The sequence below is a fragment of the Danio rerio genome, chromosome 13 (genome assembly GCF_049306965.1).
Source record: "Danio rerio strain Tuebingen ecotype United States chromosome 13, GRCz12tu, whole genome shotgun sequence".
Taxonomy (NCBI): domain Eukaryota; kingdom Metazoa; phylum Chordata; class Actinopteri; order Cypriniformes; family Danionidae; genus Danio; species Danio rerio.
The window spans coordinates 27,066,439-27,090,417 of record NC_133188.1 but is presented as its reverse complement, the minus strand read 5'-3'; the positions used below and the strand labels follow the sequence as shown (position 1 = coordinate 27,090,417).

Sequence of the window (23,979 nt, the reverse complement as noted above, 5' to 3'; positions counted from 1 at the left end):
CAACCGCTGAGGGACGCAAAATGTTTGCTCAATGGCTTTTTTGTGTGGTCAGTCCAGGTGCTTTTTTTCTTTAAGAGCAACGCTATCTGTGAAGCTCAAGCTGTTACCAGTGCAGGGTAATGACTGACTGAAAGGGTTGTTTGTTTATGCCCTCCCCAAAAAAGGTTAAAACCGACCATTTACAAGATTTGATATTTTCCTTCTGGAGCTTCTTCCTGGACTCTTTAATCAGCTTTATTCTGAGATAAAAGTAGCTGATGTTCTTGATCGTGAGCACAACCGGCGGTAATCTGCTGTGCCAGTATGTTATTCGTGATCCTGACACTGCAGAAACGACTCTGTTACAAGAATAAGTCAAACTGTGGGACCAGCTGGCCCTGCTACGCTCAAAGGCAGCACATCTCCTATCAGTGAAATGTCCCCTGTGATGATTCATCTTGATAAACATTGGAAAATTCCGTTCCTTTTATGCTTGATTTACTTGTAAATGAGCAAAATACCAAAGAGAACCAAAGCAACTTCATGCATTTTAAGGTCTGTTCACACTAAGAATAGTTATTAAGAAAATAATAAAGATGTAACTCAACAAACATTGTAAATATAAAAACAGAATGCAGGTCAGACCAGAGACATACTGTCCAGGTTGATTGGGATCATTTTCAGAATGTTTTTTCCTTTCTGCTGAAGATTGATAAAACCCTTACAGCAAGTAAGAAATCTTGAAGTCTGCATGAAAACAAACTTTACTTTCTTTTTTTAAACAATGTATCTGTGCCCATCGTTATTTTCCCCATTCCTTTTCACAACACTTGTGATGTTTAGGGACTGAAGACAGCAAATGATGAAGTGTTTTAGATGTCCCATTCATCCTGCAAAAAAGTCTTAAGTTGTGCAACAATGGGCAAATTCATTCATTCATTTTCTTTTCGGCTTAGTCCCTATATTATTCTGGGGTCGCCACAGCGGAAAGAACCACCAACTTACCCAGCATATGTTTTATGCAGCAGATGCCCGTCTAGCTTCAACTCATGACTGGGAAACATCCATACACTCTCATTCACACATATACACTATGGACAATTTAGCCTACCTAATTTACCTATAGCACATGTATTTGGACTTGAGGAGGAAACCGGAGCACCTGAAGGAAACCCACACGAACAAGGGGAGAACGTGCAAACTCCACACAGAAATGCCAAGTGACCCAGCTGAGACTCTAACCAGTGACCTTCTTGCTGTGAGGTGATTGTGCTACCCACTGAGCCACTGGGATGATGATGGGCAAATTCATGTAGCAATTTTTCGCCACACATTCCTTTTTGGAGACAGGTGTATGTATGTATGTATGTATGTATGTATGTATGTATGTATGTATGTATGTATGTATATATATATATATATATATATATATATATATATATATATATATATATATATATATATATATACACATATATATATACACATATATATACACACACACACATACATACAGGTGATGTGATTTTAACAAAGCTTTTTTTATGATTAGCTAATGTTACAAGATTTAAAGTGTTTTCAAAATCTGGTAATTCAGTCACAATTTTCATGAAAATTCCATTTGAAATGGTAATATTAACTGTAGTTTACAGTGGTTTATCCTGAAATGCCCTCGTTATCCACTCAGAGGGATGACAGGAAGTGGAGTGGGGGGCAGGACTGGAAAAGGTCCAAGGAATTTGAAGTCGGGACACCCTGAGTGCTATATGTCGATGCACTAACCGCTGGGCTACCATGTCTATTTGCCCTCATTATCTTTAATCAAAAACCATAACTTTCCCTCTATCTTCACTTTGATCTTTGAAATGATCTATCTTCACTTTGGGTCAGTTGCACCATCTCGAAGATGGGACCATCAGGCTATCTGCCCCTCTTTCATCCATTCATAAATCATCCTATATTTTCCAACGATCCAATTGGTTCCCAAAGGACAAAATCATGCACCGCATTACTTTATTTTACATTTCAGGTCCATTTCAATTGGATGCAAGCAGTGGTGAAAAGAGTATTGAAAAATCATACTTACGTTAAAGTACTATAACTTGCCGAAAAATGTAGTGCCAGTAGAGTAAATGTATCTGTTGTATATATTACTCCAAATATGACTAAAATGTAGCCCTTTCAGAAGTACTCAAGAGTAGTGAGTATTACACTGTAAACAGCTGTTGCATTTACAAGTCATTTGTGGATGTGTGTAAACGTTACATTCTGTAGTGCATTCAGTTATAGTCCAGCAGGCACACAATGTCAAAAGATGTTAATATTTGGTTAGATTTAGGTTGTTACGTGAGGTGACCAAAATTTAATGTCTAGAGATGTTATTTTGATGTCCAACAACAATGTCAACTGACATTGATATTTGGTTGACTTTAGGTGGTTAGAAAGTGGCCAAAATTTTACGTTGAACCAACATTTTAAACCAGCGTCAAATACTCACATTTGTGAGGTATAGCAACCAAAATCCAATGCCTGATAAAGATCATATTGGTAACGTCCACTAAAAGTTAATCTCTAACATCATTAGATGTTGATATTTGGTTGGATGTTGGATTTTCATTTCGAAACAAAATGTAACGTCCCCACAATGCTGGGGTACGCTAATCTGACATCATGTTGACATCTTGTGCCTGCTGGGTGTTTTTGGCCATTTCATCATAGTGCACATTTGTCATCTTCTCTTCAGTGACATGCATCTAAACAGACTCTGGGGAAATGAGTGTAAAGATGGCACCTTTTTGGACACTTTTAATGCTTCTAAACAATTTGCTGCAATTATAAATCACCCATTTCTTCAGGTAGTTCATTATGATGCGATTTACCTTCTGTGCGATTTGATTAGACATGAATCACAGGACTGAATCTTCTAATCCCCATAGACAAAAAAAAAAAAAAAAATGAAATAGTGACTGCAGGTTGAAGAAAAGTAGTGGAGTAAAAGTACCGAAACTAAGCTAAAAATGTACTCAAGGGAAAGTACACATTTGCAAAACTATTAAGTAAATTACAATTTCTAAGAAAATAAAATATTTGTAATTTGTTTCTTTACACCACTGGATGCAAGTCAAGATATGATTTTTTTTTTCTTTTTTGTTTAGTCCATTTATTGGCTTTTTATTTTAAGAAAAACAATAAAACCAATGAATGTGTGTAAGAGTATCAACTTTATTTTTTTCAACAATACAAAAAAAAAAATATCACAAAAAATTACAGCATTAAAAAAAACAGACAGGTAGACATAGACTGGTTCTTAAACAACCAGCATGAGTCCATATGATCTTTCTGCACATCTCTTCAGCAGCAGTATGAATTCAGCCAAAGTGTGCTAGGCATCTTCAGGTTTGTCAGCTGGAGGGCCGCAGGGCTGCAGCATCTTTTCCATTAGGTTAAAGCGCACCCGAGCCTTGCTCTCGTTCTCTGAGATGGCGAAGTAGTTGAGAAGGTCGAAATGACCCATGTAGGAGCAGTACGAGTCTCTGTGCTGGTTAACCAGCCATTCCCACTTGCTGGTGTCCGCGTGGCCCGTGCCAATGTATTTGGACTGGAGATGCTCCAGCTGGCTGTGGATGTTGTAACGGTCTGTCATCTTCGATTAGAAAACCTCTCCCTCTGACACGAAGACAAAACAACAATTAAAATTGAATAAAAATAACCCTACCAGAAGTACAAGAGAGAAATTTGCATAAAGACAAGACAATAATAGCGACATGGTAGGATTGCGTAATATATCGTTTCAGCATTGATATCGCAATGTAAACATTCGCAATAGCCATATTGCCAGTATATGCAATGTTGAATTATGGCTGGGTGATAAAATGGATATCGGTATTTACTGATCAAACACTATTGTCAATATCGATAATAAAAAATGTCTGCTAAGAAGTTTTGGTATGAAGCGTTATAGTTTTATTAAGATGTGGCTGCTGGGCACGTGCCTTGGAAGCAATGCCAATAAGCTTAGGGTGTAAGTTTTCAATGAAGGTGCATGCGCGAGTTGCACAACACGCACATGGGAGCAATGTGCACATGGTGTGCAAGCAACACACGCATTTTCAAGGTACACTTAAATGAAAAACATCAGAACTTTAAGAAAGCCGCAAGTCCTAAAGCTAACCAGTCAGCTTCACACAAAGCACACGCATGTTACTTCAGGTCAGAATAACAGCAGGCATAAAATGAGTGCCATAGAGCAGCAGTGAAGAGATTGTAAATAAAAAGGATGTAAGGATGTCGCTAGAGAGTCTTTCTGGTTTCTTTTCTTGTGCATCTCAGCCACTAGCTCCCCATGTGAAAGATTTTTTTTAGCTTAGTGGGTAATGAAGTCATTCAACCTCACAATTTTGTAACATGTATTTGAATAATGATGGTCGGTTTCTTTACTTGAAAGCTCAGATTTGATTATCATAATTTGTTTTGTTGACAGAGTTTAAGGTATGAATAATGATACAGTAAACCTCAAAGTTTGCTTTAATTGTTCAGCGTTTACTCTTTGCCATTGTGTACACTTTTTAACATTTTATTTATCAAGTTTAGGAGTTTCTTTACCACTTATATTTATATAATAAAGAGATCAGATAGTCTGTTTAAATATTTTGTTCTTGACTATTAAAACTATTTGCCTCAGTAATGTTGGTAAATTAAAATAAAGTGGTTAAATAAAACAAATCCTAATATTCACAAATGTACTGTTAAAAATATTCAATAGTTATCTATATCGAACTATATAAAACCTGATATTGTGATCCTTTTTTTGCAATATTGCCCAGGCCTATGTTGAGCTTGGATTATAACTCATCCTTTTAAGTGTTTTTTAAGGGTCTGTGAGAGTTTTAAAAGCGTGCAGGCCTCAGAAATTGAACTGTTTTTAACTTTGACAAATTCTATTGAATTGGTTCTAATACGAAGACTATGCAGTATTATTTTACATTTTAATTACTGTATACCTGATCACAGTTTGACTCCTGGAACAACAATAAAACGCTGTTTATATAATTCCATTTTTTTTGTTAATTGTAGATCGTTTATATTTTATGCATATGCACTCCCCTACAATCATCCTAATCAATCTAACTCACTATGTTAAATTTTTCCAATATCATGCAGCCCTATGACACTGTATCAGACATACTAATGTGCTTGTAAAATAATAAAAATAATCAAATCATTATTATTTTACAAACACATTGGTATGTCTGATTCAAAAATAGGAAGAATTTTGTGTTTTAGCCATTGTAAACGTCTAAATATCCTTATTTTGTTGTTCTCCAAAAACTACTATTACGGTATAGTAATATTTAGGGCCTTTTATGATCCGTTTTAGGAGACAGGTTTGTTTTAATGTAGCGCAATAAGTAAATCAATAAAATTAACAAATTTAAAAATAAACTATAAATGCATTATGTTTCAAACTAGAATACAGATCTGATCAATAGCATAGAACAAAAATAAATAACTTATTTTTCCAGTGTTTGCATAACAGTATGCAAGTATGCAGTATTCTACAAGTACTACATATCTTTATCTACACATAGACTGCATTCCATTTGAATTCTTGCTTCGTAAAGCGCTATACGGTTTAGTCTCAAAGACGCATTGGGATATAAATGCAGATTCAAATCCAGATTGATAAAATTGACCAAAGAAGTCAAATGTGGATCATTTAGCATGTTGTTGTAGCTCAGAGGTATTGCACATTTACAAAGCCAGGGTTTCTGCAGGTTTCACCAGGTCTAATTTAAAACTTTTAAAGACCTTTTTAAGACCATCAAGAATGAGATTTCAGACACATATAGGTATAAACGCAATAGGTTTTTTTTTTAATGGCCCTGCAGGAAAAATAAAATTATATATATTTTAAATAATGTGTCAAATAAAGCAGACCCTAGTTGTATATATGCATTTTTTTCAACATAACTTAAAAAAAATAACTGTTAAAAAATTTAATAAACTATTGTATGCACAACACGATGTTATAATATTGCTTATAAATAGAGCTTTGCTAAAAGTTTAATTGAGATGTATTGTTAATGATTGGGTGTGTGTTGGGTTGATTGGGTAACCTTTGATACAAAAAAGGAAAATTAAAGACCGTTTTAAAATTATTGAGGCTTACCTACAATACCATATTTAAATAAATTTAAGACTTTTTAAGGTCTACAATTGTGTTTTGGAAATATAAGACTTTTTAAGATAGAGGTAAAGTTGGTTTTATATTCAAACATTTGTTAGAGGTAAAGTTGGTTTTATATTCACACATTTGTTCATTTAGATGTGTCTATAATGTTTACCATGTTACTTTCAATATTCGATCGGAATTAGCATGCAAGTGTGACTTGAAAACAACATTAACACTGTTTATTTGACAGGGAACAATGTTGTACTTTGAAAGTCATTGGCTGCTAATACGATTTCGCCATTTAGAGTTTGCAAATAATACTGTTATGAAACTGTATTATTAAGGGGAAAGTCAGAATGTGCTAATATAAAACTAACTTTAACGTTACCTCTATCTTTTTAGGTCTCCGCGGGCACCCTGAAAGCACGCTTGACTTAACGCAGTATGACTAAATGCGTGCGTTATTCAAAATTATGAACATTTAAAAATATGAAAAGAAAAAAATAACTTATTTCATAAATTAAAACAAAGACCAATCATCATAACGTAAGCTAACGTTGCGCTGTGAACAAACTAACTTAGGTATGCGAATGTGGCAAAATTACATTACTTCAAAGAATGCAATTATTTTTCTCCTTCGGCTAAAACTAGTGGTGGGTATTTCTGTAAATATTATCGGTATGCTTACCTATAATGAAAAACTGTGATGTTTTATGGAAAAACGAATGAATGATTCCCCCAGCAGTTATTGTACACAATGGCTGTGCGAGGTGACTTCAACCGGACCGGAAATAGTTACTCTGAAATCTGTATGTGTGGAAAATATCACTGCAGTCAAGAGTTCCGCTCTGGTGGAAAGCGCTGCTCATGCTGCTGGGCCTTATTATTGTGATAACGACTTCTTATCCTCCGTATTACATATACCTTAAATGTGGGATGTGTGGAGGTGGAATATTGATTCTAGCTTACATTATATTAGCTTACGTGACTATCATAAATACTGCTCTAGGAAATTTCAGAGGTTTGGAAAAACAGTCAGCTTAGCAACAGCTTGAACATTTCACTGATAATAATAGAAGATAAATGTGTAATAAAATAATGTTATGTAAAATCTCTAGGTTATATAATGTAATTACATACATTGTAAAAATCCTCCATAATAGGTTTCTTGCATTACCCAAAGAGCACCAGGGCTTCTGACTGACTTGATATTGTTGCTTAGCCTACGATCAGCAGTCTAAATGAAATTTTAATGTTATTATTAATTTAATGTTAATAATAATATTAATGTTATCAAGAGAAGTTCCTAATTCAACTCTATGTCTGACTGAATTATATTATGCCAAAAAATCCACTAGTTGTCACAAAGTCAATCAACAGCACTTCTTCAACATTTCTTCTACCATTGATTCATAAACAAAGAAATCCCTCCTGCCATGTGAACTGTTTTTGGTGGAAATTTGCAAGGTAACCTTATTTTTTTCTCGACATATTACATTCTAAAAACTTTACAAAGTTATGTTACTTGCACATGACCACAAGGTATTATTATATATCATATATGATGACTAAAAAATTATTTCCAGGACATTTTTGTTCACTGTTCTGTTCTTGCTGGTTGAATCCATTTCCAAGCCTTGAATCTTGAATCCCTGTCAATATCTGAGAGACAGCTGAAAAATACTGTGTTCCATCAACACTTAATTGCAATCAATCAACCAATCAATCAATCAATCAATCAATCAATCAATCAATCAATCAATCAATCAATCAATCAATCAATCAATTTTCTCTTTACATAATTTCTCTATTCTTGCTTTTATTATTGTTAATAATGCTTAATTATAATTTTACATCACTTTTTCACATAGATGGATACGTGACTGCATGGGCATTGCGAGTGTTCGTGTCCATAGAAATGTATTATCCTCCCTACCTGTTAAATTTGATCTAATCCATGTCCTGAAACACACTTCATCGTCCACTTCCACTTCTAATGCCAACTAAGGGAGCAATTCGTTTGTGAATGCATCTCTGTTGTGAACAATTTGTGTGAACTATTGATATACCTGCTTTAATGTGCATAATATCCACCTTTCTGATCTAAATGGTATAAAATTTGTAATATTCAATAATTCTGGGTGGACAGTATTCAAATTAATGTCCAGATACTGTAATGGTATCAGGCACCCTTATAAGTTATTTAAAAAACTAGCATTTACTTCACTTAGCCAACAATAATACAAGTTTCTTGTACATCAGCATCTTGTTGTCCTGTTTCATCTACATTGTTTGCTTATTTTATTCAACAAAACTAGCATAAGCCTATAGCATTTAGAGCACGTAGGTGCTAATTTGCCTAAGACGGCAGTAAGAGATTGTATTATCATCAATACTTGTTTAGCACAAACGTTCTTAACATACAAAAACAGAAAAAAAAAATCTTACCTATGAAATGTTCTGCCTTTGTGCTTTGTTTTGTTGTTACTACACCTGTGCACAGCGCTAGTCCAGCATCTTCACATTGGCATTAGTCTTGACTAGTGCAGTTGAATGACATTTGTCCTGGGAGTCCTGTACAACGGCGCTATTGACACATGCTCAGGGTCCGTATGTGATATCTAGTGTATATATCTATGGATGCACATAGGCAAACACAATAGAGATTTTGTCGTAATAAATTTTCACTTCTCTGATTGATGGATATGTTATTTGCAAAATCATGTGCAATAACAGGTTTAATTAAGGAAAACAATCAAATAAAAGCAGATATTATTTCCTTTTTGAAAGTTATTAAGAATTTTGGTTTGGGAAAAACAAGCATGTGAGTCATAAAAAATGGAATCAGGCAGTTGGGAATGGGTTTTATTTATCTCCTTAATGCAATTTTGAGGAAATGACAGTAATGGTCTCACTTCTGCAACCCATATTTTTGCTGAAGATTAACAATCTGTCACTAATGGAGTCTACAATTGCCAATCAGTGGTCAAACCTTTATCTTATGAAGCAAAACTAATGTTGTATTTTTCAGACCAGTTCTTCTTGTGCAGAACATTTATCTGCAATCAAGATGACTGTGCAAGAACATTTCAAGTGAAAATATCTATCGTTTACAAACACATCTGATAAACATGTTTTTAACATTTTAACATTGGCCCTACTTTCTAAATAGAAAAACAATGATGTTTCTAGAAGTCTGATTAACACCTGACCAGAAACACATATTGTATAGTAGGAATATATTGCAGTCAGATAAGAAAAATCTGCATAAGTGATACCAGTGATGTGTGCATTCTATTATATCATCTACTATAAAAACACTCAACTTCAGAAACCAGTAATGATTTATCTCTTTAAATCAGCTACATCTGATGAAAAATCTTTAGTGAGCAGAGACAGGTGTTAGTGGAATCCGTGGAAATGTGATAGCTGAGAATCACACATTAAAAATAGTTCTTCTTGGCACAAAGTCAGCAGTTCTTCTTTTGTCCCCGCAATGACATATTGCATGAGGTGTGAAAATCCTTGCTTTCTGACAGCAGTGTTGTTTTGTAGAAGCACAGCACAACAGGTATGGGGAACAAATAGCTTGAATTTACAGGAAAAAAGAAAGAGAGAGAGATGGATTTGGAAGTTTGTTGAATTGATCCATTTATGTGGAAATGTATGAAATTGTTTTCAAAAGTCCGTTCCATTCTTGTGTTTCATTCTTAATTTGTCGACTTTAATCGCAGTTTGGCACTTTCACTTTCATTGGGGAACATTTCATGCATTCCCAACTGTGACAAACAAGATATTGGAGGCTGGAAGAGTCTTGTTTTAATGGAATTTTTAATACTGCACACCGAATAGGAGAAAAAAAAATCCTCTGCATTTCTCAGTAGATGCAGAGACTCGGTAGTAGTAGTCAATTTTTGAAAGACTACTGCTGTAAGTACTAACTAACTTTGCCATCTGAATAAACATAAACAAAGAACACTGATCACACACTTACTAAATTGGTAGAGACAGGACAATCAACACAAAGTGGAACTGTGTCTTATTAAAAAGTATATGTGTATCAAATCTGGACTGCACCATTTTCAGATGTGAAAAGCTCTCAGGTACAAAATGTTCCTTACAAACATATTTTTGTTGTGTGTTAGCAGACCACTGTAATCCAACTGCTTGCGTCCACACATAATCTTTTTGGCATATTTATAAATGCAACACTGACGACCCAAGTCTCCAAACAATTCTTCTACTACTTGTTACGGTACAGACAGCCAATTTTAGCTTACACAATGATCTCATGGCTGTGACGCAGGTTCAAAATTTATTTTTAAACCGGAAGAACGAATTTGCTCTATACAACGCAAAAACTTGTTAGCTAAATATGTGTCATAATAGTGTTTTTAGCACAGATATACACAGTATATGACTGACTCCTCAAAAATTGTATTTTAGTGTTTTGTGACCATTTAAGAATAATTCCATCTTAGTGTGGATGTAAGGTCAAAAAAGAGAAAAGGATGCCTGGCCAAATAAAAACTCATTACCACTTACCACTGATATTAAACACTAATGTGGTCAAATGCATTCAAACATTCATAAAAACACCTACTGTCTGACCAAATGTTTAAAGTCCACAAGCCAGACAAGACTTCTGTCCAGCTGAAATCATAGGTTTGAATTAAAAATGTAAAAATCATGACTTTTGGTTTTCAGTTCAAACCACCTTCTGTACTTTTGTGGCAGTCAGAGCAGGAATAAAAGCTGCTACTCTACTCTTCTTTCATTCAAATGTAAATTGCATGAGCTTATTTTGCAGTGCTACATGGAAAGATCAGAAAAAGCCTAATCGACCATAGACCTTTCCATCAAAGACATCAGGAAAGATGAAAGTGAACAAAAGAGATGCATTAAAACTCTCTGGTCTCTTTGGTCTATTGTAATCTCCTCAAGCAAAGCACATCTTAAAGGTGCAATAGAATGAATATCTGGATACTTCACTATACCATGAGTCTCATATACCATTGTTTCATTGTTCTCTTTGTGAAAAACCGGCCAATCAGAACAAAACACTCAAAGTATTGTTAATATACACCCACTGGAAGCCTTTGATTGGTCACAATGTTTCCTAAAGAGATTACAACAGTAATATTTTCCCCTTATTTTCTGTTCAACAGCTTATTGTTACACATTGCTGCGTCCCAATTTCATATATTTATATGCCCTAAAAGTATGTGCTTTTTTGTGAAGGAAAAGTTTATACTTTTGAGTGTGTAACTAAAGAGTATGCAAGCTTTGAGACATACTACGTCCTCTGTAACAGATTGTTATGGTACTTAGTTACTTCCTCGGTCAATCATCCACATCGTCCACATTTATTTCATATTTAATTTCCTACCTTATTGGAGAAGCAGCAGCAGGATAATCTGCCACCAGCGAGTCTTTCATGCAGAGAAATCTCCTCAGATCTTTGGGTAATTATGCATTTAGAAGTTAATGTCCAAACAAATCTTGATAGAAGTTCACATTGTTGTTGCAGATGAAATATAACACAGAAAACACATTTAAATAGTTTTCAGTTGGCTAGATATTAACTAACAATCATGCAAACATCTTTACTGAAGCCTCTCTACTTGATGGTTGGTCTCGCGTGTCCATCATGTTTGTAGTTTATTTACACTTTTTACCCGCGTTTGTAGTTCTAATCAAATTCACGTCCAATGTGCATTGCATGGATGCTTCTACACTTAAATGTTTTTACTGGAAATAGTAAACCATCCGGGAACCTTTGGCAAACTCTTTTCAACATACTACAATTTGGGACATACTGGGACATACACTTTTATCTGTTATCTCTTTCCTTTGGTAGTACCCAATTTTAACTTGAGATTTTGGAAACCAGATCTAAATTTATTGAGAACGGTCGAGTCAGGTAGAAAACAAGGTGGGTCAGGCAGCGAGTGAACAAAGGCTGAATATACAGCGGGAGTGGTCAGGTGCGGAATAAAACCTGGCGGGAGCGAGACTAAAAATTCAGTCCTGTGCAGATCTCTAGTTCAAACCTTTTTGACAACTGAAGTATGATTATTATATGATTTTGCAGAGTACATCACACCGTGAGCATCAGAGACATGACATGATAAACATGATAGCAGTGCTCATTAATATTCATGACCTTGCCAAATAAGGTCAAAGCAGAGCTTTCATAGAGCTAATTGCTAGGCTTCTAAATAGACTTGTACAACAATTTCTGGATTGTTTACTTATCTAACTTATTCAGGCGTTCAGAATATATGTGCTACCCAAAAATGACTAAAGTAAGTCTTCTCAAGGTTTCTCAGCCAGGTGGCGCATTAGACCAGGGGCTCATCTCCTGTTTACAAAATGCATCACAAACTACTTGAGAAACTGTTCTACTATGATAATTAAAATAAATGATGTTCAATAAGATGTACTTGTGTTTACTAACTGTTTATTCGGTTAAACATGAATTTTGAACTGTTGGCCTACATAAACTCGAAACAGCGATTTTAAATGATCTTAATCCGACTAAAGTCATAACTGAACTAAACAGAAATGGAATTAAGACATGTGGAGTATGCATATATTAGTGGCATTATTTAAATAAACACCCCAATCAAACCATTACGTCATATAGGACTTTTCGCCATATTTTCTGACAAGATCCACACACACTGCTCTCAGTAAAAGACCGCACAGACACACACACGCGAAATGCTGAAGTTTTTCTCTTTCCATTTGGCATGCATTATTGAATTCCATAACACTCTCACCAGACCTTAGGGTACTCCTCCTTATTTGCGTCTAATACCCTAGTTTGTCACAAGGGCATGAATGAAATGTTCATGAGTGAAAGTAAAACTGCCGAACTGCAGTTAAAGTCACAAAAATTACAGGAAACTCTTACATAAAAGCACTTCATGTAAAAACCTTAATTATATTATAGTCTATTAAGGCAAATAAATAGATTACAGATGTCCATGTAAACGTAGTCAATGGTGTCTAAGAATAAAGTGAAAGATCCAGAAGGGCATCCTGCTGATTAAAGGGCACTTTTTTGTCAGACGGCTCACTAGTCAGGTATACATCCGCGCTAAAATATCAAGGTAAAAGTCATCATAGCTTGCGTAGAATAAACCCAGCTCCCAACCAAACTTTGAGAATAGATTAACGGCGATTTTTTTTATAGCCCGAGTCTCGCATTAATGCAGCATGTTAACGCCGATAACAGCTCACCACTAATTATTACCTTTAAAACCAGGTGTCAACATGGCTTTAGTTATAAGTTATGTCCTTAAATCACATTAATGGAAAACTCTGTAATGGTAACTTCACTCTCATATGATTTAAATCTTGCATGACTTATTTTTTCTGCAGAATGCAAGTAATTTTAAAGGAAATCAAATAGGGTCCAGAGTTATTTTGGAACCCATTGACTTCATTATATAGACAAGCAAACGATGACAGAATCTTAATTAATGCGTGAACAATCCCTGTTGCCATGGCTTCATTATTGATCACATTTTAAATTAGCAAAAAAGCACAATACAATACTCCTATGGGTGCACAGGGACACTCAAGCCTATTCTGTTTCTGACAAGCAAGCGAGATGTTCTTCAAGGTGTCCGAGTCATTAAATAACAATGTTTATAAAGATCTCTCACTATCTGAGCCATTTTACAATTAATTAGATCAGATTCAATGGAGTCAATTACTACCGCGGCAATCTTTATTACCTCAAGTTTCATTTACTCTCAAGTGCACGTTGTAGAAGTGTTTAAAAGAGGATTTCATCCACAGCCTATGGAATCCATGTCAAACTTTAATTAGCTTGTATTCATCAAAGCCAGCCTTAGGGATGAAAAGAGGCAGATATATAACACTTTTTTTTCCCGCCGCATGGTGCAATCAACCTAAATGTTCCTTCTTGGTTTCATGATATAGACTCTGTCTTCGCAATTATTTTAATACATTACCATATGTGCCATGGAAAAGAAACAATCTTGCATTGTTGTGAAAATCCTACACCCTAAGGCTACAGTTAAATGTGAACTCCAGTAATGACCCGAACCGCCGCTGCTGTTTCTCTGGCCTCAGGTTAAATGTGCTGAGCTCTTCTTCAGCATACTAGCTCTCTGTTCTTTAATTTCCCCAGGGTGTTGCAGCAAGACTGCATGTGGGGGGAAATTCTGCTACAAAATGACTCAAATGGCAGCTCAAAGGCCATGATTATTTGATTCCAAAGTATTAGAGAGCCATATTATTGGCCCCTTACAGCTGGCACTGGTCTCAAACTAGATAAGAGCTTCTGGTAATAACTAAAAACAGCTGCTGCAGTCTTGTATTTTGTGATTAACTCTTCTTGTACTAAAAAGTGCAGATTTACACCTGGTTTTTGTTGTTTGGATTACAATTTGACGACTAAATACAAGTGTAAACGGTGTCTAAAATGGCCAAATAAGTTTATACAAACATATGCAATTACAATAATATTGTGATAGAAAAGCTCAGCAGCTCAACAATGATCGTTGTTATTATATGTTAAAACACAAGTGTCAATTCCAGTTCTTGGAGGGCCGCAGCTCTACACAGTTTAGTCTCAACCCTAATTAAACATACCTGATTAAACTAATTAAGTTCTTCAGGCTTGTTTGAGAACTACAGGTAGTGCTGCGGTCACACTAGAGTATGTGATTGCGAAATTCTGTTGTACGATGCTACAAAAAAGGGGCGGGATTAAACATGATGATTAGACATTAAAAAAAGCAAGCGATTGGTCCATGTTTTAAATTTCTGTCCAGAGAGGTCATGTTTTGATCTTTGATTGGTCTCATACAATCATCTGATGCAGTTTTGCAGGTCAGAGTTCACCAAGCTTGAACTTTCCAACGCAGCAAACTGCGAAACTTGACACACTAGCTTGTGTTTCCGGTCTGACGCATTCACGTACTTATGAATAGAAGTCTATGGGGAGAAAAGTGCAGTGTGACCACAGCTTAAGTGTTTTGGAGTAGGGTTGAAACTAAACTGTGCGGAGCTGCGGCCCTCTAGGAACTGGAATTGATAAGGTTGTTAAGGTGAAGTAATTTTGCTATGAATTTGAATGCCCATCGTAAATACTGTACACTCTTTAAAATGCTGGGTTGTTTTATCCCAATTTTGGGACCATTATTGGAAAAACATGAGTGTTGGTTTAAAATGTTCAGTGATGCTCACACGGAAACTACTTTAAAACCCAGCACCTTTTTGTCAATGTGGTAAATCAATGGGATGAATTTGAATGCATTAAAATGCGTTTTTTTTCCATTGTCTGAATTCCTATTTTTGTGACTACACTGTAAAAAATATCTGTTAATTTACATTTTCTGTATTCTGGGTTTACTGTTTATTTACAGTTGTAAATTGCATTATGGTACATTGATCTCTGCTTTATTGACCTTTGATGTTGAAACTTTAACAAACTGACTTTTATTGACATTTTAGAATAGTTTGAGACAAGACATTGTTTAAGAAATATTATATAGTGAACTAAGTTTGTAAAATTACAGAACACATACTGGCAGCTTTATTTCTTAAACAATGTCTTGTCCCAAACTATTCTAAAATGTCACTAATATATATATATATATATATATATATATATATATATATATATATATATATATATATATATATATATATATATATATATATATATATATTTAGTATATTAGTATATATATAATAGTTTTTGCAACATAATATACAACACCAACCAGACAATATATCACTTCAAACTGTTAAAAATGCCAATAAAAGTAGAGATCAAGGTAATATAATGCAATTCTAAATGAATAAAAAAGTAGACTAATCACAAAATATGGAAATTGTCAATTTACAGATTTTTTTTTACAGTGTAGAATTATACAAAGTGGTTAACTTTTACTGTCAGACCCTGGTGCTATAACAAATTGTGTAACACAATCTGGGGTGCGTTTCCCAAACAACGACGTAACTCGCGGCTGAATTATCATAGTACGATGCATAACTTAAAACGCCCATAATGATGCTCTAAACGGGGTGGTAACAACTTCTTTGGAGAAGAACCCTACCATTTATTTGTGCAAATTATATTGTATTACACAAACACGCATAAAAAAAAATCCAATATTAGTTTTGCTAAAAATATGCAATTGCTTTCCATATTAATTGAAATATACATAAAACATGTAGGGTCCCTGTTTCCTTTACAAACATTATTAAGAATTTTACATATTCTATTCTAAAACATAAAATCCCTTACAAAAGCCAACACTCATTTTAATCTCAAATATAAATCATATAAATAAATAAATAATGAGGCGATTTATTAGGAAATGAAATTGAATATTTATTATTTATTAGGAAATGAAAAAAAATCATACTTTAATAATATATTAATAATAATATTAATGATGATGATGATGATTATTAAGGATATTGTTTATTTATTTTTTACAAAGTCTACTTATATTTTGACAAATTTAAACAATTTACAGTATTTACAATTCATATCCAAAGAGACTTCACCAAAGGTATTAATTTTTAGTTTGTTAAAATTGTTTTCCCCTTGTGAAATTCCAAATTTTCTAAATTTCTATTAAAATGATTGAATATCACCTGAAACAATTAATAAAACAATAGTTAGCATGGACATGCCTTCTGAAATATAAAGAGTGATTTAACAGTGATACTAGTTGAAAACGTATGTTATGACAAAAACAAAATGAACAAAACAATAAACATAAATCATACAAAAAATGTCAATATATGTTCTTTAACACCTCAGAATGGACCTTATTGCCATTTAGTTTGATATAATATCATTTAATATTATTCAGAGTTCATGCACATTTTTACAAAAAAAATTCCATGACTTTTCCATGATTTTCTCAAGACTTTCAAGTAAATTTTCATGACCTAATGTTTTATGCAATGTCTACACATGCGTGGTAAAAGAAAAACAATGCATGTTCAAATTTATTACAGCATATCGTAAAACACACAATCTATTTAGTTTGATGTATATTTATATCTATGTAAAATTGATTTAGATAATGCTTACACCGGACTAATAACGTGAGAGTATGTGATTGGGCAAAAGACAGAAAAGAAATAAATAGCCATAAGTATACAGATATCAGTTTTCCATGACTCTTCTAAAACCTTGTAGGTTTTTCTGTTTTTCCAAAACTTTTCCAGGCCTGCAAAATGCCATGTCAAAATTCCATGACTTTCGCAGGTTCTCCATGACTGTATAAACCCTGATTATTTTGTTGCTAATAACCGATACAAAACACCTATGATATCACATACCAGTTGCATAATCTTCAAACCAAATCTAATTATTCAGCGCAATCTGACTCAAAACACTTAATACATTGTGAATTATTTATTTCTGATGCTGCATATAGATAAATCTAACAGAAACACCTGCACAAAGATCTTTAGGATATTTTAAAGCATAAAACATTTCCTTTTTTTCAGACAGAATGCCTTGATGTGAGTGACAATCAGACGATTACATTGGACATTTACATAAGTACAAGAGATTTGCATCAGAGTACAAGCACAATACATTTGTCACCACTGAAGCATGAAAATTATCCATTGTTGCAAGAGGCGTTTCATATTGTGTTTCGGCTTTTCTATGAAGTCCATGGTAAATCAGAGCAACAGTGCCAGCGTCACTTCCAACAGTCATCCGATGATTAATTTCAGTCACTTCGAAAGAACATAATTGAACAAGGCAGCTTAGCCAAATCATCTTGTTGGCCATGAAAGCGAGTTACAATCGAAATACGATTTAAGGGAAAGACAAAAACACTGAACATTTTGAAGAAATGCCATTTATACATCATTTACAGAATTGTTCAATTTAGAATTGAATCGAGACTCTTTCTTTGTACAAATAAACAGTGTTGTCACTTATAAAATAACTATTAGAATATTTAAATGTTAAAGGGTATTTAAGATGTGTCTATGAGAGAATATAAACATATATACAGGTGGAGATCAAAATTAGAGAACAACTACAGTTTCTAAATACCAAAGTCACTGCTTTTTATTATTTAATGTTATCCTAATAGGAGCAATACAGCACTTTTTACGAGTTACATATATTCTAAAACACAGTATGAAAACTTAAATTAGATATTTGAAAAGAAGACTGATCAAAGTGAGGGAACACTTTCAGAAAGATCCCATTTATTGGTTTTAAGCTGATGATTTTTCATTTTAAATGATCTGACATTTAATCTGGAATCTGTTTAGATGGTAAACTGCAATTGAAACTCATATAAATGAATTGATCAAAAAGGGTAAAGCCCATATTGGTTTTCTTTACAGAAACATATCTTTATTTACGCACTCTTCAAAGCAGCATTTGGACAAATTAAAAGTATCACCAATTCTGGATTAAGAGGATTCAATTTACAGATCAGCTTAAAAAAACTCTCCTTCACAAACGGGATGTTATTTACCATGCAGCAATTTGATTTGTTACAGGTACGCCATTTAATTCTCATCAATGTCACTGTATTCATTATTGAATTCAATCATGTCAGCGAATTTAAAAAACTCTTGGGAAAACTATATTTCTGTATATTTACACTATATTTACAGTCACTTCTTAACACTCAAAAAACATGTCAAAATCTGTGCTCTAGTAGTATTATTAACCTTTGCATTACCAAAGTTCGCACTTCATTTGGTTGCTACTCTTTTCAGTTTTCTGCTCCTGATGCTTGAAATCATCTGCAGCAGACCCTAAAGCGCAACACTTTTATTCCATTATCATCCTTTAAAAGTTCAATTGAGTCAGTAGTACAAGATCACTGTGCTTGTTTTTAGTTTTTCTTATGTTTTGTATGTTATTATCTGCATCTGTGAAATTGTTATTGTATTGTGTCCCTGCTGCTTTATGTCTGCTTTTTATGTTGCCTCTTGGCCAGGTTGTCATTGTAAATGAGAGCTGGTTCTTAATTGACTTACCTGGGTAAATAAAGATGATTATTAACAAGAAGCTTAAATCTCCAGTTTTTATAGTAAGTTTGTAGGATAGTGAGTTTTTATAAAGTGACTAAGACCTTCATAGAGCAACAAGAGAAGCCAGTCATTCCAAATCGGTTATTTCTAGAATACTGCATCTCAATACTGTGTCAATAACTCATTTGAGTTTCCTTTAAATCAGCTAGTCATCAAGAAAAGACAAATGCACAAGAGGACAGTAGAATGTGGAGAATCTCAGTGGTCAATGAGTTTAACACTGCAGCTGGAATTGATTACTATTGTAGAGTTTTACCAGCTCTTGTTCTTGTAAAAAAAAAAAGTCCACACTAGGCCTTTGTAATTACTAGCTCCTTTATAACTAAATTCACATTTTTTGGTCCCACCACATATTCTTAAAATAGAACGTAGTAAGTAGGTTGTAAGTTCTCTTTAAGGTAATGCGTCGTTGCACTAAATAATGTAATATGAGAAACCTTTGAATTGTTAAACAGTAAAATATGGAGAAACTTGCAGTTCTTCATTATCAATCGAGCTCATCCTTGTAATCTACAGTTGCTGTTTTCTCTTTCCTACCATAATTGATGGGCAGAGGCTGTTGTAATATTTAGTTGGATTGTAGAGTTGTGTTCAAACTCAGCAACACAAAACTATTTAGTAGTGCATTAAGTTCTAATTTAGTGTCCCTTTAAATCGCAAATATAGTTTTAACTTAAAGTCTGTGTGAACCGGAAGATGCTGAGACTTTTTTTTTAAGTATGTTGATGTACTTCTAACTAAAATGGAATATTGAATAGGAGGCAGGCCTTTTTGCACAATATTCCCTAAAAGCAAACTAACAGAAAAGCCATAGAGAGAGAAAGTTGCTTCAACAGAAGTCCAAAATATTTGATCACATGTCACATGATTAAAAATAGTTCTAGGAAGTGTTTCACTGCTAATTCAAATAATGTTAGAATACATTAAAACACACAATCTTATTTCAAAAAACATTGTACCTTTCAAATTGTGAAAACTGCTGTCTGTAACTCGGCTGTATGTGTTAACTTCAGGGAACCATTGAGAGGCTCCATAAGCCATCATTGCTGTTGAAAAAATATATTTATTGCAGTCAATGGAGTTGTCAGAACTCTACCTCTTTCAATGGCCCGGATTATGAGTGGGTAAGAGAGGGTATTAATATGCAGTTGCTATGGAAGCCCCCATGTTGATGTAAACACCACTACAGTGGAACTAGTGGAAAGCAAGTGGTCAGATTTCATTAAAGATAACCAAAACAAAACATAAAAATATGAATTATTCACATTAAGAATAGCAATGTGAGCTAGCAAAAGAGACATTGCAAATTTCGATTTTACGCTGACTTTAAGTACTGGTGGTGCAACCAGCCCCAGTTCGGTGATGAACATACAGTGGTTTGACATACAGTGTCTCTTGTTTAAAAAAAGAATTTGGCCTGATAGTCCATAGTAACCAATGAAAGAATCAAAAGGCTAACTTAACATTTGCTGACGAACATGTTTTTTATGCACGAAAACAGAAAGTACGAAGTTCACTTCATTTGGGTCTAATGGGAAACATGTTTTTCCATTAACGTAGAGAAAGACTGAACACAAAGAAAGTAAAGAAGTCAGTGAAAAGTGGTCATGGTTTGGGGAAGTTCATTGAAACATTATTCAGAGCAAGGGTTTGTACTGTACACTTTTGACCGCTTTAACCAGAAATTTCAGTTGTTATATTCCCTTGCGCTAGAATCTTTAGTGTTCTCTAATTTTGATCGCTGTGCTGTCAACAAAATAAAGTGCCTTTGGTTTTTTTGTACAACACAATATTAGCAAGGAATGGCCACAACTAAAACTCATTCAAACTTTGAATAATGAAGATAATATTATTTTTTGGGGAAAAATATGGCTGTTTTTTAATTCCGAGAATGCAGAGAACAGATTTGCGTTCTTCTAGAGGCCACTCTTGCCAAGTTACCTTTACCAAATTTACTTGGCAGTCTGCGAGAACATAAAATATATGGTGTTAAATGGGGCAAAAAGATTTTAGTTTTTACATTTAAGAAGAATATATTTTAGAGCAGTGATCACAATACTGTGACACCATGAAACCGTGATATTTTTATCCAAGGTTATCATAGCGTCAGAATCTTATACTGGCCCATGCCTAGTCACATGACTTTCACGTTTTTAGTGAAAAGCTATCTAAACATTACATCCTTCATACAATGATCCCTTTTTAATATATGTATAACATGCACTTAATATATGCATAACAAAGCCTTAAAAATATACTTTGCACGATACAAATAAAACTAATTTCAGCATATAAACACCCTTAATGTGTTTATGCTTTTGTTATCGTTTTTATGTCAATGCTTACTTTCATCGTAGGAAAACTCCTGAGACAAATGACTTATATCTCTGAACTTTAATAATAAAAAATGCTGCACTTCCCACCGCCTTTATTCAGCTGCATAGACTTTTGGGACTTCTAGAGCAAGTACTACACTCAAGTCTGCACTGACACATCCTTAATATCAAGAACACATCTGGGATCTTTCATGCGTCCTCTGTTCTTGCGGCCTTTTGTTTTGGAATTTAACTTTGGTGGTTGATGATGACATTGCACAAGAACACATGGACGCAATACAGCTTTAAAAAAGCATATTGGGAAACAGTCTATAGTTCTCTTCAATTGTTCTCTAATTTTGATCTCCACTATAGTGTTGAATGCTGAATTAGTCTTGAATGCTGGACTAACTTTACATTAGGTGCATGACTGTGAACATCACAGACATTAAAATAAGCTTAGCTTATTGATGTGTCATCGAGGGTTAAAAAGAGCTATTTCAACAGTCTTTCCTCAAACTAAAACTGTGAGAGGCCTAGCAAGATGTTTAAAGAGGTTGAACCTACCGCTGATGGTGTCAGACACCTGTTGTGACCTGCGTGACCTCTGAGCTCATGTCAACACTGGGCTGGCTGCGGGACTCCAGTGATGACATCTCCAGGACTAGTCATACCTGCTGGTTTGTCCTGTCTACCGTGTGGCCACTGGACTGACCATCACGCTGGGGGTTCCTGCTGCGGGTGGAGTTCTGCAAGTCCAAAACTGATGGGCTGGGAACACAGAACTCCCGAAAACAGCGCTTAAAGTTTTCATCCAAGAAGGCATAGAGCACCGGGTTGAGGCAGCTGTTGGTGTAGCCGAGGGCGATGCAGAAATGCCAGGTGATGGTCTGCAGGAGGGAGTTGGGAATGGTCACCAGAGCTTTGATGATGACGAAGATGTGGATGGGCGTCCAGCAAACGATGAAAACCGCCACCACCACCAGCACCATTCGGGTGATGCGCCGGAGGTTGCGGTCCTTCTCCTTTGACCCAGAGAGCATTCGCACGCTCTTTAGGCGGAGGATCATCAGGCCGTAGCAGACGGTGATGATGAGGACGGGCATGATGAAGGCAAAGATGAAGACGCAGATCTTCAGGAGGTTCTCCCAGTACCAGGACGGATGGGGAAAGAGCAAAGTGCAGTCAATGATGCCATTCGCTACGAAAGAGAGAATACACCACAGTACAATAACACAGTGAGACATGTGAAAATCAATTCTAGCTTCAAGTAGTCATTAGGTCCTCATGGCTTTGTTTACAGAGCTTTTGAGTCACTGCTACAGCTATTAAACCACATTTTGATTTTCTTGCCAAATGACTAGAAGTGACATCAATCTAAATTCACTCAATAACAATTTTCTGCTTCAACACTTCTCTAGTGTCTGTAAAATTGGTGTCACTACAGGAACAAAATGGAACACTTCCAGTATTGAGAGAGATGTCTTAATGTATTAAGAGGGGATCAAGTTAAACATTGGATGAGTGTAGGGGTTTACAATTGGTGGGGTGTAACAGCCTGGAAAAAATATGAAGAGATCAGATGCAAAACCCTTTAAATCCATCTGACCTCTTTTCTTGTTAATGAGCATTTTCTATTAGGCTCCTATAATTAGGTTCAGAAGTTTTATTTTATATGTAATGATAAGGTTATTAGCAAGTAAATAAAATACCTTTTTCAAAAATGTCACTTTAGACAATTATTTGGTTTTTAACAAGGTAGATTTTCTTTTGCATCAAAACCAGATAAATCCACAAGTGCTTTTTTTTGCAAATGGCATAAGACAGTGTAACTAGTTGAAAATCACTAAAGATGCAATTACAAATTATTTTACCAAACATAAAACTCATTACACAAACCACCTAAAATTTAAAATATATTAATCTGTCAAGTAAGTGGCGGCTCATCCCGCTGTGATAAGCTAGGGAAAAAGCAGAAGGAAAATAAATGAATGCAATTTGTCAAGTAAGTGCATTAATCATCAATAACATTAAAACTGACATTAATTAAATCTTAACAATCTGTTGTCATTTCTGAAATCTGGGATTTAGATTTAATTTAAGTAGAGCAATGTAAAACATTGTAAACTAAGCTTGGTAGATTCAAATAATGTAGTGTAAATACATTGTGAAACATCAATATCTGCATTATCCATTAATATAAAAAGCTGCCCCAGACAATTTTAGAAACTGTCATTCATTCATTCATTCATTCATTCATTCATTCATTCATTCATTCATTCATTCATTCATTCATTCATTCATTTTCACCATACTTAAGGTCTTGATCTCTTGTTTATCCTTATAGCATCCATGTGGGATAAAAGAATGACATTTTAACGCAGTTGCGATTAGTAAATCAGACTCATTTAAAGTAGCGTCACTGCGAAAAAAAAA

At 34.7% G+C, this 23,979-nt stretch overlaps 2 protein-coding genes across 2 annotated transcripts in view; both read right to left on the bottom strand.

Moving 5' to 3' along the window:
- Positions 1–3,181: 3,181 nt before the first annotated feature.
- On the bottom strand, positions 3,182–7,015 carry sf3b5 (splicing factor 3b, subunit 5). Its single transcript, NM_001002478.3, has 2 exons — positions 6,840–7,015; positions 3,182–3,645 (listed from the first exon to the last, which is right to left on the bottom strand). The coding sequence occupies exon 2, from the start codon at positions 3,620–3,622 to the stop codon at positions 3,362–3,364; it is 261 nt and encodes an 86-aa protein (NP_001002478.1). The 5' UTR covers positions 3,623–3,645; positions 6,840–7,015; the 3' UTR covers positions 3,182–3,361.
- A 14,983-nt stretch (positions 7,016–21,998) lies between these two features.
- The window catches only part of oprm1 (opioid receptor, mu 1), a 39,446-nt gene continuing 37,465 nt past the window's right edge, over positions 21,999–23,979 (bottom strand). The window contains exon 3 of the mRNA NM_131707.2: positions 21,999–22,744. Coding sequence (NP_571782.2) covers positions 22,212–22,744 — 533 coding nt within the window. The 3' untranslated portion in view covers positions 21,999–22,211. The remainder of the gene's footprint in view (positions 22,745–23,979) is intronic.

Excerpts from the sequence above, each read along its gene's own strand:
- sf3b5 (NM_001002478.3), bottom strand. The coding sequence starts at position 3,622 with ATGACAGACCGTTACAACATCCACAGCCAGCTGGAGCATCTCCAGTCC.